General features: G+C 31.5%; 1 protein-coding gene across 5 annotated transcripts in view; it reads left to right on the top strand.

The window, feature by feature from the left end:
* The window catches only part of Ih (hyperpolarization activated cyclic nucleotide gated potassium channel Ih), a 332,983-nt gene that overhangs the window by 39,271 nt on the left and 274,471 nt on the right, over positions 1–19,241 (top strand). For 4 of the 5 annotated variants that reach the window (XM_076404225.1, XM_076404222.1, XM_076404224.1 and 1 more), the window contains exons 2-3: positions 1,860–1,925; positions 3,479–3,526. In XM_076404225.1, coding sequence (XP_076260340.1) covers positions 1,860–1,925; positions 3,479–3,526 — 114 coding nt within the window. The remainder of the gene's footprint in view (positions 1–1,859; positions 1,926–3,478; positions 3,527–19,241) is intronic. The other variant, XM_076404223.1, reaches the window with a different exon arrangement.

Raw genomic sequence — 19,241 nt, 5'->3', positions numbered from 1 at the left:
CTTTGGTTAATTCTTTCGGCGTGACTAATTCAATAGTAGAATTTTCAGCTTCTATGTCCGGCAAATTATGTTCAATATTAGTTTCGTTTGGCTTAAAAATTTTTTCTAGATATTCAGCAAATGCTTCTGTTTTTTGGCAATTGTCACGTGCCCCCTTCCCACATAGATCTCTTATATTTGGACTGTGTAGACATGAGCGCTTTAGATATTTTGTGGCTTTCCAGAGTAAGTAATCAGTTTTTTTATTTAACAGATGAAATTTCTGAGATAGTCATTTATGGTTTTGTTTTTTATTTCCAGTATTTCTCTTTTCAGTCTTTGGGTTATATTTTTATTTCAGGTGTTCTGTTTTGTTGCCATTTTTTTGTAATTTACGTTTTTCAGCTACCATTTCCTTCACTTCTATTGGATAATTAATTCCTTTAGTTGTACTCTTAATTTCTGGAGTATTATTCCAAGCAGCTTGTTGAATATCTACTACGAATTTTCCTGCTTCAAGATTTAATTGTTCAGTTGTCTTGAGGGGTACATTTAGTTGAATTCGTTTGTTCAATTCTTCAACAAATCCTTCCTAGTCTGTTCTCTTGTTTGTTAACGTTGGGTTTCTTTCTTTTCTTATTATATTTTCGCTCAATGTCAGAATCACTGGCTTATGATCTGAACTTAGCTCAAAATTTGCTTCGACTTTTTTGTAGTTTCTTACTATGAAGAAATCTAACAGGTCTGGGATTCTCTCTTGATCAGTCGGCCAATAAGTTGGTTTTACAGTTGATATGCAACTACATCTTAGTTTAATGGCTGCTTTATGCAGTTCATTGCCTTTAGTTGTTGTCATTCTGGATCCCCCCCAAAAAAAATGAATGATAATGATATAATGTCGGACGGAATCGATGGAATCGAAATAAATAACGTAAAAATAATTTGCTTTATATTGTGTAACTTTTGATTAAATGTGTTGTGCGTTGGGTGTTTTCATTCCTAATTGTATTAATCATTGAATGAATAATAAAATAAATTGAATATAAAGCATTATGTGAACTTCTTCATTCAAACGATAGAAAACATTGCATCAACATTATTTATTTACGCGCAAAAAAGCAAAACTAACAATGCTGCAACAAACTTCTTTATAACAAATATCATGTTTTTAAAATATTAAAAGAATACTCCAGTTCGACTTGAATATCTACAACTCAGGCAGGGCAACGTCTGTAATTAAATAAGAATTAGTTTATGTAAGAGTACGTTAAACTATTATCATTCTTCTTTGGCATATTATCTAATGAAACTACTTTGTCTACTGCTTCTGCAAAAATTATTCCAACATTTCTGAATATTTTATTTAACCCAGCTGGGTGCAGACTAAAGTTGATCAAAGTCTGTTTTTATTTAATTCCACATTTTTTAAAACGTTTCTATGCTATGGACTTGGCTAGTTCTTATTCAAAAGATTGCCTGTTTTATTTTAAACATAAAAATATTAAGTAAAATCTAACAACTTGTTTTACAGAATCTGTAGTCCGTTTTTTCGTTCTTAAACAAATATTCTCTAAGGTTACCAATTGCATGAGAGCACTTTAGATCATTTAAGTGTCTTTTTTTGTGAGAAGCATTATTATAATTGAAATAAGAAGATAAATTAATAATGTCAGTTATTCTAATTCATGTTTAATAACATATTTTTAATATAATATTACTTAATTAGATATTTGCTTTTGTTTTAGTTTAGATCTATCGCTATTGTATACAGCCTTTTCTTTTTCAATTTATATACCTTTTTATTACTAAATCTCGTACTGTGTTTTTGTACTCTGCTGTCTCTATTCTAAACTGTGACTTTTCTCTCTTTTTTTGCATAGAACCGGTGAAAGAGCATTACTTATCACAAAAGCTAGATCAGCTGAACCTTCATATGGATGGATTTGGTATGGATCACTGAAAATAAGGGCAGAATGGGTAAATTTGTGTTCGGATGAGTTTAATGGTTGGACAGAAAATGTAAATACTGTGAATATCATTAGTTTTTAAGAAATTTTAATCAGTGATAAAAGTTTTTGTAGCGGAAAATTATTTTATTGTTACATAACAACAAGAATTACTTTTATGTATAAACGCGGCTGTCGTTCCTGTTGTACTTGGCATCTGTTTCATGTAACTAACTTTTGTCGAATCTCGTTTAATGTAATTACAATTAAATGAAAGTTTTCAATAGACATTAAATGTTGGTACAGGGGACGTGCAAAATAATTTTTATTTTTCGTTTTTAATTTCATTGAACAAAAATATTTTCTACAAAAATATTGCAAGTTTCATTTTTAATTATTTGACGGATCAACAGAAGTGGCAATAAATACATAAAAAAGTTAAAATCAATGTTATATTTTTAATTAACGTTGAAATTCAATCAGTACTTTGTCCTCTAACTCTTATTACAGATTGCATCCTTCCTAACAAATGTTGTAGATTGATGTCCTGTAGAATTTTCTTCCTTCCTTTATTGCATTGGAAACCTAAATATAACCAATCAGATGACACAATCTTTTCTCTCTGTACGTTGTTCCTACCCAAATACGTTACCAAAAGATGATCTAATTCTAACAACGCTCAAAAGAACAGAAGGTGCAAATTTTAAATTAATTGTTATTAACATTGACATTAATATGCTTTAAAGTTTTTCAGAGGGTGATGATGGTGAAAAATTTCTTTCGGCTATAATGCCTGTTTACATCATTAAAATATCTTATTTTCACATTTCAAGGACACATAGGTTACTTGTCTATGATTGAAATATTTTTCCCAAACGATCCTATATACAAGAACCATAATATCATGAAATAAAACTGATAGTTCTGTTATTTTTAAAATACCTATGGCACCTTAATTTACAGCTATTTAAAGCATTTTAAATATTTAAACCGTTACTATTCGAACTTAGGACTTTTCGAACAAATCAATTTAAATCCATATACATATTTATATATATAGTCTCACTATTTACATAAACATAATTTCTCTTTATAGTTGACATTCTTTCACTATTTTAATATTGGCGTATCCATTACGATAATTTTCAAACCAATGATATTCAAGTACATGTTCTAAATTTTAAGATGACTAAGGATCAAACTTAATCATATGACTAACAACATAACTCTAACTGACACCAACCATCAAACTTGTATCATACGACAGATTTATCTATTAGTTGTCTTTCGCATGTATGTATAATGTTGTCAATATTCCTTGTAGTGGTTATATTTTCATATATTCATGTGATGAATGTTGTTTGTGTTGATTTAGTAGACGATCATTGAAATCACATATCGACATTTTATCTGGTTCCTTTTGCTTGTATTGAGTTCCTTGACTGATTGGTTGCATGTGTTGTTATTCTGTGGCAATCAAGTCTGTTTTGACTGCCAGCGCGAATATACAAGGTTGCCGTGATTCATGTGCAATGTTTTGTTTTCTTTTGTAGGTCAGCTCCAATAGACGGACGAACTGGTCCATCAAAAAATGGTTCAAGGTAAGTTGAACTATATTCGGTAGTTAATTATTAGGTGTTCAATGTGAACGTTAAACTGACCAATGAGGAATTTTGTGCTAATCTTCTCACCTGACTTAGTTGTACTAAAAATCTTTAGTCTTTTACATCTAAAAATATTATCATACCTATGTTCAAAATTAATGGCTATAAATTCAAATATGTTGCAATATTAATATTCGGCTGAACGTAATGTCTATGGATTGTTTAAGTTGCTATGTTCTAGAAATCTATATTTAAAAGCAATTTAATGATAATAATATATTAGGTGCTTAAATGGAATCTAATCACATTTTCATTTAAAAAAATCATTGATTGAAAAAAATCAGTACAATATAAATATCTCAATCAAAATATGTAATTTTCAACAAATAAGTTCCGTCTTTCTGGTAACATTCTGAAAAAATGACTGTGATGAAAAATTATTTGGTTTAGAGCCGTCCAATCATCGATCTAGTGATAGTCAAGCCATGTAACATCAATCTGAATAAAGTACGCAGGGTGTGACAGGATATCCCCTTGGGTCAGGTCTTTTTTCTGATAATACGTCGTTCACATTGTTGAATTGTTGCAACAGTTTCATTTGGTTTTAGAAACTTGTAATACACTACAAACCACTGACCCTACTATATGCAGGCAGAACTTTATGACCATGAATATTCCAATCGGCATCAATATTGATGACTCTAATGAACTAATCCATAGCTTTTTGTACTTTGAGTTATCGTAATCGATGTATCGATACAGTTTTCATCATCAGTCAAAAGAAATTCTTATATTTGACTTGGAAATTAATGAAACTGCTATGCCAAAATTGTAATTTTCACTCATTTCGTGTTGTAGCCATATTTTCTCTATTTGAGTATTTCCTATCACTTGAAAACATCTACTAATAATTGATTCATCAACTCCAAAGCTGTCTGAAAGTTATTTGGAAGTTTGACTTGGAAGTTTTGTTTTCTCATAAGTCTTACAAATCTTTCTTCTGGCCACCCAGGTCGCTCCTTGTTTTTTATATCAAAAATATTTAAATTGTTAAAACCAAAACCGACAATAGTTATGACGGAGCGGCATCACCAAAATTTTCTAAGAGTGCTTGATGAGCTTCGACAGCAGATTTTTTCGATGAATGATATTGAAAATGCAGTTTGGAACCTTTTATGATTAGCATCTGAACAGACTGAATATAACTCAATAACACTAAATGAAAAACTGTTACACTATGCAGAGAAATATCAAAATCATCGAATTTAGCATATATGTCGTCGTGTTTAGCATCGATATTTAGCATTTCATTAATAGAGATCGCCGATCGAAACGTATGCAAGCACGTAATGCTAACTTTAATTTGTATATCATTGTTTACCAGATCCAAAGTTCAATATATCTGCGAATAATCAAATAATTTAATTTTTGAGTATAATTTTTCTAGATATATCCATTCCAATTATACTTGTATATGTATTCATCCACTGTAGTGGTACTCTTTAGTTGTACATATTCGTTTATAATTCGTATGAGAATAGACACAAATTAAGAAGACCAGAATTTTTGCGATAATTCAAGAAAAAAGTAACATAGCAGAAAACTGGCGTTAATACCTTCTTTGCTAATTTCTTAATGTGAACTGGCTTCAGAGCCGAATGGCTGATTTCGCTCTGTTCCTTAAGCCCTTGTATTGCATTTTATTCATAGTTATAGGCACAAGTCTCATTCACACTGAAAATATACAAATATTGTTTTAAATAATATTTGAAGCGTTAAAATCGCACTCGAACCTGCGACTTGACTTCATTGTTAGTGAAAGAGACACCTATTCTGTACACATTTTGCTGTGTTGAAAATTTTAAATCATCAAACTTAATATATTCATGAATGAAGTTTTGTTTATATAATCTTAACATTTATTATTGATTTTAGGGGATTTACAATAGATGGTGTTACTGTGTATTAAATCGCATAGGGTACATTTGTAACCAATTTCCTGTTGAAGCTTCACTTACAGGCTTCATTTTGCAGCATATATATTTCGTCGAAGTCTGAACAACATGTTATGCTGGGTGAAGCTTGGTTGCCATAACCATCCTCCAGCGATTTCAATATGTGAATACTGATTTTGAGGTTTTAAAAGTGATTATTGTGATATTGAAGACCAAAAGCATTCTGGATATCCAAAAAAAAAATGAAGACTAGGATTTGAGGTCAGTACTCCATGAAATCGTCAATGGGGATTGCTATCGACTACAATTTATGCGCTTGAGTCATATACTCCGCGAAAAAACGTCCAGAATACGGACAAGGGCAGAACAATTTTATTACCTAGCATAATAACGTTCGACCACATATTGCAAAACTGGTGAAAACATACTTGGAAACATTAAAATAGGAAGTGCTATCGCACGCGCAATATTTGCCGGACTTTGCTGCTTCTGATTACTACTTTTTCCAGCATGAGTCGTAATATCTCTGAACAGCGCTTTACTACTTATGGATATACCAAAAAAATGAGTCGATTCACGGATTTGAGGGTAAAAGGTACATCGTTCCTTCGAAATGGAATCCGTAAGTTGCCTGAAATATGGGGAAAAATGGAGGCTTTTGATGGACAACACATTAATAACATACATTGTACAGATATTTCACAATAAACTTCAAATTACATCAAATTCCTTAGAATTAATCAATAGACCTAATATAAAAATTAAAATTTTAACAAGATTTTGAATTTTTACTTCTACTGGTACTACTGTGATTACTAGATGGTGCTTCATGAACACCTATGTGAAATGTTATGTACGTTTGAAAACTTAATTTTTCTGGATAATTTCGGTAATCTTTTAATGATGAAGTGTTTTGTGTATAGTAAAATTGTGTCCGTCAATAGATCACTAAAAGATACTCCTAAATAATTATCATTTATTTTGTAACGATTTTATTTTAATATAAAGACTAATAAGTATTATTAGTTAATCAAATGACATATTCTCGACTTACAGTAAGTCGGGATACTGTTTTGACAACATGGGTGCGAGTTTTATTTGTTTATGTTTATGAGTTATATTGACACAAACGTATCATGTGTTTTACATTCATCCTACAATACGGTCTCTCGGTATATAAGTTACAAAACGTGTACGGTTAAAAACAAAAACTTTTAATGTACTTTAAAACTCTTTTATTTTAACGGAAAGAAGTGGCGACTTACTTGAATAGACAAGACAGACAACAATACTGCTGATCAAATTCTATTTTCATACAAACGAAAATATTAAAACCAAAAAGCTTTATTATATAACATCTCCATTCGGAAGAAATAATTGAAGACTACCGCTTAGATGTACGTGGTCGTTGTTCTGTGTAGACATCTTATAGTTATGGTAAATATTTTGTAGTATTGGCCAGTATTTTTACGTCTTTATTTTATACACATTTTTCATGGTAGGGCCTGTATGATTTCTCAAGTTTTGGTATCTCTTGTTAACGGCTGTGTGACCTTTAATGCTCCTTTGCTCGCCATGTATCCTAAACTCACAAGCCTTTGCCCAAATTTTACCGAATTAAGTTAATTTACAGCAACATCAGTCAGTCCGCCTTAGTATCTCTACACCATTACTTACGATGCTTCTGTCAGGAATACATGAAGAAGTGGCGTTTCAAGGTATGGTTGTTTCAATCCACCTTGAAAGTTCAAGCCCGAATTGCCATATTTTTATCCTATACGACAAAACTATTTCAAGGAATATTTTGTTTTTCATTTATTTTCGTACTAAGCAACTTTATTCCGATTAAAATAATTAATTCAATAGAAGGGACTTATGATTTCTTCGGAATCGACTGGTCTTCTTAAGGCCTAAAACAAAGCTTTTAATTTACCTGTTATTTACTTATTTAAATTGAAAGAATTGGCGATTTATTTAGACGTGTTTATAAACGAAACCTTTAATTCTAAACACTACATTAATGACCTCTTAGAGACAGTTTAAGCACATGCTCTACATAATACATGTACTATATGATATCTTTATATATAATTAAATGATCGAAAATCCTCTGCTCTTTTCATAACTGGCTCGTTCGATAATTTTCCATGAACTGTGCTGGATTTCAGTCAATTTATTTTAGTCTTTATTGCCTAGTAGTTCTAATTTTCACCCACATTAAATTTTTTTTTATTGATTTCACTATTGTAAAGGTGTGATATTGCAGAAATATCTTAGGTTTAATCGACAATTCTGGCCACCAGAATAGTTCTCACCGTATAAACATCAATTTCCAATTTGCATACAATATAATACTTATTCAAAGTTCATGTTTTAGATTCGAATGGCACGAACATCAAATATGCGGTGTGAGTAGCCTATGTGGTCAAAATGATAAAAAATCTTGCGATAGTTCAGTATGTATTCATTGATACTTTACAGACTTACTTTTTTTATTTAATAGAAATATATTACTAAGGTAAATGAAATTGGATGAATCAAAGCTGAATGGGACAAGCCTTCAGAGACGTTTTGTCGTCAAACAAGTCAGAGAAGTCAAAGAAGTTCTTTTTTTTAAAATACTACTTTAATTAAAAGTTTTTGCGCTTTTATTTATAACACTTTCCAGAAGATGATGACAATCATCAGAGATGATGATCAAATACAAGTAGTGGTTGGATTTGACTTTCAGTCTGATTTATCCATTTTAAAGATGGTATGATATAGACTACGATATTTGTACGATATCAGCTACTATTTGTATATTCTATACAATAAAATGGTGCGAACTCAAAATGGTGCCATCAAAGTGTATGATACCGAATGTAGCGATGTTGCTTCATCAACTTCGACGTTTAGTTTATTTTGGCTTTGACATACAACAAAATTCTAATGTGAATAAAGTGATGGATAAAAATGTTATCAAATATAATTTATTTTAACTTTATAGTACATCTTAAGTGTACATTGTTGAAGGATTTAAACTACAGTTAATAGTTTGTAGGTTAGAGTTGTTTTATTATATTTACATTGAACTTTCTCCACCCCATTTAGGAGGTGGAGTTTAACCGCTCATTCTTATGTAGTGGTATCCGCTGGAGGCGTACTTTCATCACACTCTCTCTTCATAACTGTCAATATTGAATTTTAATGCCAAAATTTTCATTCAGTCCCTGTCTATTTCTGAATCACTAGTCAAGTCAATAAATAAGCTGTTAACTCCCAATCTATCTAACACTTGTTCACGATTCCATCCATTTGTCAATTTCTTCTTCAAATTGTCTGATGATGATTTCCCACAAAATCTTTTGAGATATTTTATTACTTTCTAATCTAATTTACTGGCAATACGGGGTTTTCATTGTCTCCTTGCTGTTAGAAGTAACTGGTAGAGACGCATTCCACTTCTGATTCTCTCTATTTGACTTCGGAATTTTTTATCAGACTAATAACAAATATTAAGCAGCGATTTGAGATATATAAAAATAAGCAAAGCGCCAAAATACCCTTTAATAATTATCACAAATGTTTTGAGACAAGACTTTTGCAGACATTTGACAAAAAAGCGAATTTTGTGGGCTGATTCGGTTACATCCTTGGTCATCATTGTACCTTTTTTTAAATAGAATAGTTTTTTAAAAATGTATCAAACATTGTTACTAGTCGTTGACGACCAACCTACACTTTTTCTTTACATTAATTCAAGCCTAGGTATATATCTAGGAGGACCCATGAATACTTACTTTTTTTAATAAAAGCACTTCTCTACATTGCACTACACAAAATCAAGTGGTTTGATTATTTTGAGTCTGTGTCCTGTCCTGGTGTTATTCAAGAGTTGTGTTACTTCGATATTGACATAAGAATGGAGTCTGCCCTCATGCTCCTTGCATTTCTCTTGATTTTGCCCTCATGCTCCTTGCATTTCTCTTGATTTCCTGAATGACAGTCGGTATCTGAAGTTCTTTTGGGTGCATCTATAATAATTCTCGAGACTTGTATTTATATTACTTTTCGCGGAACATCCCCATAATTGAATTCCATATGTCCATTTAGGTTTTAATGCTTGCTTGTATAATAGCATTTTATTGTGTACTGATAATTGTGATTTTCTTCCAGTTAACAAATACATTCTCTTATATTTTAACCCCACTTCTTTCCTTTTATGTTTAACATGTTCTTTCCAGCGAAGCTTTCGATCAAGATTCATTTCGAGATACTTAGCGTTGTTGCTATATGGAGCGATATTGTTATTGGTGTTTGTGCGGCCTGATTATATATGAACTGCTTATGCATATATTTACTTTCGTTAACTTTTATTTATCAAGTCGAATTATTTATATCGTCACTTACCGGTTGTAATTTTCGTGTGGCTTCTTGTCTGTTGTCTCCGATAGCAAGAATCGCCTTTTGCATGAGCGGTATGACATATGTGTAGAGTAGATAACTAATTGGTCTCAATACACATGCTTGTTAGGTGTGCCACAACACGCCCCTTAGCTTCTATTATGGTAGAGTAGGCTTCCTCGTGTTGACTCTAAACATTCTGGCTATAATGTAAGACTTCAATAGTTCAGTGTATTGTTTCGGTAACATTTTCTGCAGCTTATTAACAAAGACGTCATGCCATACCTTATCGAAGGCTTGTACTTCATCTAAGAATATAGCTGAACATACTTTTTACAGTCATAAGTTTCTTTTGCAATTACATCTGTTATTCTATGCACCTGGTCAATCATCAAATGTTTGATTGGATCCAAACTGATGTATGGGCTCTTCAGCCTATAATCGGTTTTATCTTTTTTAACAGGAGTTTTTCAAATACCTTAGATACTACTGGTGGCAGTGAGATAGGTCTCTAGGTTTTTATTTTATTTGGTTTTCTAGGTTTTGGGATTATAATGATTTCAGCGATCTTCCAAACGTCGCGAGCATTTTTTTAGTCGAAATGATTAAGTTGGCGGGTTTTATAATTCCCTTTCTGGATAGTTTTTTCAGTAATTGTCGTGTACTAGAATAAAATGAGAAAGATTTTAAAACGAATTTACAAACTGTAATAGGCAATAAATTCTACATCGTGGTGACGAAAGTTCATTCTTATATTTACTGTACACTTGTTAGTAATTATGAATTTAAAAAATTACCGAGGATTAGGAGAAATGTTAAAAAATCCGACAAGTTATGTGAACGTTCGTATCGGAACCTCTGCAAATATAATAACAGTAAAATTAACTGGAGTACTCGGAACTGGACGTGGAATTGTCCGAAACCGACTTTCTCCGGCAGTCTATTAACTTTAATCGCTTAAAATGGCACGTATCGTATTCGGAAACGGTCCTGGGGGTTGCGGGTTGAGGGCGGGGGCCGAGTACAAATCATTCTCGTGAAGAATTCATCGTGGGCCGGCCCATATAACATTTAAAACGTCCAACTGTCCATGCAGAGCGCGCGGTGAATAATTTAAATGTCTGTTTTGGTGAAATAAACGAACGGTACAAGGTTCGGTTGGATATACCGTTTGTAATTTCCGTCAGGGGATCGCATGTATCCAGTAAAACAACGGCACCTCTGGTCGTCGGTCAATTATTGACGGTAACCGAGCGTTATCGCATTATTTACGCACTTTTTCGGCCCGGTCATATGGGAGAATACGCACGCTTTTTGATACTATCGATGGCAGGTTTTTTAACCACGAATTCTATTATTAATATTGCGATTAATCTACATTGTTGGGCCATATATTATGTTAAAAGAACGTAGGAGTTAGAGAGAATAACACTATTCATTGTGGTGTATAATAAACAGGGGATAGACAAAATAATATGAACACAACATTGCTTCCATATATAAAATATTTTTAACAAAAAAATTGAACCGACTTCAAAAAATAAATAAGGAACTCGTTAAAAATGAAAAAATAATCAAACTTATATTTTTAACACAAAAAAAACATTTTAAATTAAAATATGTTCATAATAACCGTTATAATAACTAAATAAAAATTAACAGAAGCCTTATTTAACCTATCTACTACACGTATTTTATATTCTACTATATACACACAATATAGCTTAATACCTACCTAAATCTATTTATCTATTTACAATATTATTTTAACTACTATTAACTGATTTCTTTGAAGTCGATACCGAGCAACAAATTGGATTTGTTTTGTTCGTAATTTAATTTTGAGAACCTAACCGAATCCAAACAGTTATATTAATTTAAATTTGTTTTGTTGGTAATTAAATTTTTGTTGTTTAGGTCACAAAATTATATTATTATTTTTGTATTGTTTGGGCTCGCGACCTCCGATAGGGAGCTAAACGCTTTAATATTTCACGATAGAAGCAAATATAAGCAATAGTTCAGTTATATATGATATAGTTTGTGTTTAAGATGCAAACTGCATGGCTTCAGCCGAACAAAGAACCTCCTCCTTATAGGTAGGTAGTAGCTTACTTGTAGGTTATATTCAGAAATAAACTAGGGATTTAACTTTATAGGCAATTTTGGAGAAATATTATCGCGACGTCCAATATCTGGCTGTCGCTATTTTGAACTTATTTGCTAGAGCTTGCTTAGAGCTATTTTTGAAGTCGGAAAAAATACACACCCAATAGACTGAAGGATTTTACTCAATAATTATGACCAAATACGCTGATTGAAATGCAGTAAATTCTGGTTCGAGTCCCTCCAAGTAACCGTCACAAACGAGACCCTCGAAAAGCCCTCCAAATCTCGGCGAAAAAAAATGAAAAGAAGAACAAAACGCGCCATATATTTCAGGGTACTTGTTTCCAATTTCCATCTTTTCACGTAAATTACGTTCATTTCCTGGAACGAAAATCTGTGGGATCCATCCCATGGAGAGAGGAGGAGAAGGGCGAGTAAGGTGCTGGTGGTGGTCCGCGTCCCCCTCCAGGATTTTTCTTCGTTTTTTCCAACGTAACAAAAGACGCTGAACCGAGTGGGTTGGTGACGACGTTGGTGGATTTTCAGCGAGGGGGAACGAGCGTGGGAAGCGGGGGAGGGGGAGTTCCAGTGGTGACATTAAAGACGACAAAACGTAAACATAATGAACTGTTGTCAAACGCAGCGGTGGAAGAAAGATGTTCGAAACGAGATACGAAGTAAAAAAGTAGCTGGTGGATTTTGTCAATGGCGAAGATCGGCGGGAGGTTATTAAATTAAGTTATCGGTGGCGGTTTTTCCATTCCTTTTTCGTTCTCTCGCCGAGACGGAGTTAGCGTAATGGAGGATATACTCGTAGTTCGTTTAAAAGCTCGAATAATTTTAGAGCGTCTTTGAAGTTTCAACTCCCTGTATTTTAGAAGTGGAGAGAGAAAAAAACTCGGAATTCGTTTAAAGCCTTTGGGAATTACATTATTCAGTCGAGCCATTCTAATAATAATGTATTTGTTGTAAATTTATGTATAAATTAGCAAATCTCGGTCTAATAATAAATAGCAGGAAGTAGATGACCTGCAGAGGCATGGTCGTAAATTTATATTTGTGATTGTCCTTAGGCAAAAGTGTAAATTATGACAAGGAAAATGATTCTAATAATGCCAGTAATCAGGCTGTGTAATCCCGGATATACTGTAAGATGAACTCCAAGTTGGTCAGTCAGTCGGTAGGTTTAATGCGGAGGCCCGTGGTTCGGAGCCCTCGTTAAACTGTAGTTCTAATATAAACTCTAATTGGTAAAAGAAAGACTGAATTTTTGTCAGATCTGGTGACGATAAATTGTGAATTGAGAAATTGTGACTGTCAGATGGCATTCGATCCAATGATATTTTGAACAATATTGACTAAATAATAATTCGGATGAAGAAATGTTTGTACTTCTTGGACAATAATTCATTTCAATTTGTATTTTGTTGAATTTCGATGTTGACTGCCCATAAAATAAATTTGTAAGAATTGATTATAAATTCTTATACCGTCCTTTTATCGGCGATTGCTTAAGGTTTTGTTAACTTATATTTGATAAAAATATTAACGCCAGCTAACAAAAATCTTTTATGGTATATCTCGAAAGAGGGCATGAACATCGTGCTCGTTGTTGTTGTGTTTGATATGCACAAACTTGTTACATTCTGAGTCTGTCCACTTCATTTATAATAACTCTTGAATGCAATTATAATGTACCAGTACGGCTATTATCATTTTTGGTCACTCGATTGTTATTATGCGATTAGCACATGAAGTAGCCTGTCACACATTTGATATACTTCGGCAACCTAAATACTAATTTCAGTAAAGTTTATAGAGTATATATAGAGGGTTTACTTAAATAGACAAAACCGAGGAAATATTTTGCGCGGTCCAACTAATGCTGGCTCTGAGACCACTTTTTTGATTGGTTCTTTTGAATTTCCTTACAAAGGCATTGGATTGACTAACTTCTATAACCAGATTGCTTGTTTCTATGGTTTGTTAATGGTGCCAGCATTTTTGTGCCTTAATTATAATCACTATTATTTAATTCATTCTCAAAATTGTTGCGTATCCAGTGTGTGGGCAAAAATAAAAACCAGACGTCGTTTTTATTGGAAGAAACAGCCCAAGTTAGCTGGATTAATACTGTGTGTGTGACTTAGCATTGTTTTTACCTGGTACGTATACAATTATTTATATAGAGCATTTGTATTCATATATATAGTAATTTACAGTAATACAACAGAAAAAATCGTGAAAACGTGAGTCGAAAATGTGTTCAAATTGGGCGATAGCAAAATCACATTGAAGTTAATTATAGTTATACTGCATGAAAGGTTTTCGATACCTTTTATAAAGTTATTTGTTTAATTATCTTTTTTAATATTTATGATTAATGATACTTTATAATATTTTTATTTATATAGAATTCTATTTTATTAAATTGTTTTAAAAAATTTTATTTGGGTTTTGTTTCAAATTTAATTGGCCAGTGGAATGTGACGTCAGAGGTCCGTCACATGACGCGTATGCAATCCTCAACCAGTGAAATTATTTTCTTATAAAATATTTGTATTACAGTTTCCTGTAATAGTAATTTAAATTAACCAATGAAATTCAACGAAATGACGTTCACAGCGCCTTCCTGCTGAGATCACGCAAAACAATTCTGAAATTATTTGTATTAAGTTAACGCTTTATGTATTCTATATGGTTATATTACATTTCACATATATGTCATTATTTTTCATTTACTTTGACGTTATCGAATCGTATCCTAGCTTTCAAAAACTTACGTTTGTGTGAAATATAAATCGTGTTAATTTATTAAATGATTAGTGCCAATAAATTCAACGTTTGAAATATATTATATTCTATATCGGGGTTTGAGAATAGTGGTCAGTATATTTAATGAGTAATCAATATTTTTGTAAAGACGCCCATACATATTTGAGAATCAATAAAAATGTGGAACCCTTGATAGTGACAGTGACCGTATGAGAAAATAAAATTGATGTTTTTATAATTTTTCTCACAACTATTTCATATTTTATCACTACATAAACCTTCCCTGAATTTCTTCAAATATTTGGAAACTAAAATTTGCCAAATCGGTCTAAATTTTCTCATGTTTTAGCGAGACTAACGAACAGAAATGTATTTTTATATTATATTTGCATAGAATATCAGTTTCGATAAATTGTTTCATAAGTTTTGTATTGTATGGTCGATAAAATCATCAATTAACCGAGAGAAAAACTAAAGTTTGATATATTATTAGATATGCTTAATACATTGTTAACTATATTTGCCAATTTAAAATTAAGTGACACTATTTAACTTAAAATTAAGATTAAATATATATATATAAGTTCAGGTAGTTTGATTAGCTTAAAACTTCTGATTTCCTGCATGTTGTGCAGTAGCTGTATTGCTTCTATTTTATTGTGATTTAATAACATTGTTTCATGTTTTAATGCGTTTTAATTTAAATGGAATAATTTTATTAAATCAATTTAATTTCGGGGCTATCATGTAGTCTTTCACCGACTACGTAGCAATAAGCATTGGTAATTAATTCAAAGTACGTCGAGACATTATTGAAAAGTGGGTGATATGCGAAAGGGTTCGTGATAGAAGTCTGAAGACGCTTCACAAACCATTGTATAAAAATTGCTCTAACGCCTATGAGAGTTTGGTTGGTAAGCGGTGTTGTTTCTTTTTACTCTGCTGCTGTTTCTTAATTTATTTAGTTTATAGTTATCATGTTTATATTATTTAACATATGTATTGCATTAGTGTGAATTGCGTATTTAGTTTCTTTAACTTTTTGGTGTTTACTAAGAACATCATATTTTTTATTTAATATATATTTTTTGAAATGTTAGCCCATCGAGTCGTTGTACGGGAAGAGTCTAACCTGTCAACAATAACGTACTCGGATCGAATCTCGTGGGGGCTAATATTCGTTTAAAAAGTGTAATACAAAATATAGAATTGTGTTCGTTTAAATATTTGAAATCCCTAAATAACACAACTGTACGAGGCGACTATAATAAAAAAAAACAAAATGAAATAAAATATACCTATCATAGTATTATATATTATGAAAAATATTTAAAAAATATGGTGGTGTACAAAGAACTGAAATAATTTGACAATTTGACATAGCATTAACATGTTTAACAGTGTTAATCTTATGTAATTATAATATTGATATACAATATTGACTATGTTTCTGTTTGTCACCCATCAGTAATATATGATGTCAGTAATTTTTTAAATACGTGTGATCGTCCAGTAATCGAGAAGTTAATCATGTTCTTTTCATAACAGAGCAAAGGGAATAACTTAAAAAATATATTTTACTAAAACTTATTTTCACATCATTTTCAATATAAGATCAGAAATGATATATCAAATTAATTAAAATAATAAATGCCTTTATATTAAATCATAATAAAATTACTGCTATCGAGAACTAACACTCTCTAACCTTTTTTTTTAATGGCATTAATTTAAATTTAATTTCCATTAAGTTTCAATTATAAACAAAGTATCGATTAGTGTAAATTAATACTGCACTGCACACTAAAACAAAGTATCATAAGTAAACTTAATTTCAGAACTGTAACAACTTCTATTTAACTATTTTATAATCATTAATATTCTTTGTTACAATCCTTTTAAACTTTTAATGCACTACTTAAAGTGTATATTGTCTGCAATATTCGGTTAGTATTTTGTTAAAATATGCATTTAGTAGGGAAGAAAAATAGAAAACAAATCTTAATAACCTTTAAAATTACCTTTAGATGATATACTGTGTCTCTAGAGCCATATCAATTATTATCAGCAATTAAGCAAGAACAATTGTTCTTAGCTATTCTCTGTTCGTCAATCATCAAATTAAACCCAATTTAACCCGATTTCGGAATATTAAATATATTGTAAACAAAGGGGATGGACGATTCTTGTTATTCTCGAATTTTATTAATCTGTGTGGGATGAAATTTTCGCATATGTTGGATTTTTCTTTCAAAGCTGTATATACCTTCATATAAAGCAGAAGTTTTAATTTGTTTTCTCAGCGAAAACATAAAATATAATTTTACGTGATCATTTTATTCTTAATCGTTTTTTATCCAAACTGGTCATAGCTTTTTAATAATTCAAGTAATACGGGAACAGTCGGACACAAACTACACTTAAATAACACTGTTTAAAATTAAGTAATGGCTAGTATATTGCAGTGTAATGACACTCTTTTCTTGTTATTGTGATTGTGAATATAGAAGTGTGTTTAGGACGATTATTAAAAAAAAAAGAAAATGCCTATCATAGTATCATGTATTATGATAAATAAAAATGATAATATATTTTGAGGGTATACAAAAAACTGAAATAATTTGACATAAGCAGAGGTCGTCCTGAGAAAAGAGAACAGTGGGTAGTGATAAACCTAATAGCCATAAAATTACTATATGTTTGTTTAGTTTTTGGTTGACAGCCATTAATAATATGTATAGGTAAATTTATAAATATTGATGAAACTAGTTATAGTTATATGATTGACTTTGAATTATTTGATCCAAATTAAGTAATATCCTAAACTGAGCTAGATTTAATCCTTGCCAGTAATATTTGGGTGTTAAAAGTTTTTAGTGTCTTGTCCAGCACTTATAATAAGCGTTTATAATAATACTTAAAACAATAAATTAAAATTAGAAAATGAGAAATCCCAAGAAGCTTTCTGTCACTTTAGAACTGATTATTTTTGTATTTAACTTCACTTTTTGTCTTGATTTTCATGAAATATCACTTTAAATTACTTAAATTCGACGAACTATTACCTAAAAGGTGATAGACAAAATAATTTGAACACCATGCAGTATAGCACAATTTGTTCCATGTTGCACGAGCGACACTGCTACTACATAACTACTATGTACAATGGGGCCGTTATGAAGAATTTTAGAGCAAATTGTGAAGAGTTTATTTTCATCTCTCAGATCACTGAAACTATTGGCGGATGTTTTGGCACAATATTCGGGACAGCTCTTCAGATACTACATTATCTATTCCGTTAAAAATTGTAGCGGTTGTAAAATTGTAGCAAATGGTGGCTTAAAAGCTTATTAATAAATACATATTGTTTTTATGTCAGGTGGTCATATTATCCCTTGTGCTTGTTTAGACGTATAAGTTTTACTATTATGTATGTAGTAAATAATGCCATATGACTTCCTGTTTATATATCTCGGCATAATAATGTATGTAAAGACCACTAACAGCAACAATTTGTTATTTAGATAATTAAACGTAATTATATTTACAGATTGTACTCGATTTTTATAACATGGCAGCTGGCAGCTAGTACTTTTTTATTGTAGATAATATTTTATGATGCTAGATATAATAGGAGAATGTCGTAAACAAATTAAACTATCACGGAATCGGTGTTCGGTTCTTCTTGATGTTATATGAACATGGATATTGACTTAAAATGTGAGTGAAATCATATTACGAATCACTTATAATGCGAAACACAACGGAATTAAACACCCCTTATGGCTTTGAAACAAGAGGGAAACTTTATTCACACGCTGGTCTTTTATGCGATGTTTGAATAATCTCAAGGCAAACCACAACGTCCTCTACATGTTGTCCTTCTTCTTTTCTACATACTAAGAATTGGCCCTTGTATCGACGTGAATCATATCTTTAACACCCCATCTCAATTTAAATCTACCTAACAACTAACCTAATTAACATTATAAACAAAGATAAGTACAATACATTGAAATTGCGAGAACAAAACCATTAGATTCTACATAAATATTTGTTTGAAATTAAAACTATTCTATTTCTACAGAGTGAGAATTTAATTTTACTTAATTATTTAACTGAATAAGTCTGCAAAATTATGTGATAAACAAACATAATGAACAATAAACTAAATTCTTTAGATATAATTCTCTCTTTGAACACTCTTAAAAACTTTAAACAACCATAGAGATTGCCGCCAAACCACTGTCCACTTTTAACGCTAATTATTTAGTTTGTTCTTGGGTTGCCAAACTGCCTGACTCACTGGGTTGCCTTTATGAAACGGTATGAATCCACTAAAACTTTTTCTACTTAGTCACCACCCTAGTCGACGTCACTTACTCCTTCAAGTCCACTATTGCCTTACTTTAGTCCTGGTCTTTTGGTACCTTTTGGAGTTTCAAGTATCCTTTTTCAGCTTTCCATTATCATATCCAAATATCTTT

This window comes from Rhynchophorus ferrugineus, unplaced genomic scaffold (genome assembly GCF_030347505.1).
Source record: "Rhynchophorus ferrugineus isolate W39M unplaced genomic scaffold, kcgeb_rfMv2 rfM4, whole genome shotgun sequence".
In the NCBI taxonomy this organism is placed as follows: Eukaryota; Metazoa; Arthropoda; class Insecta; order Coleoptera; family Curculionidae; genus Rhynchophorus; species Rhynchophorus ferrugineus.
Note: the sequence above shows the minus strand (reverse complement) of the source record. Positions and strands in the feature narration are given on the sequence as shown.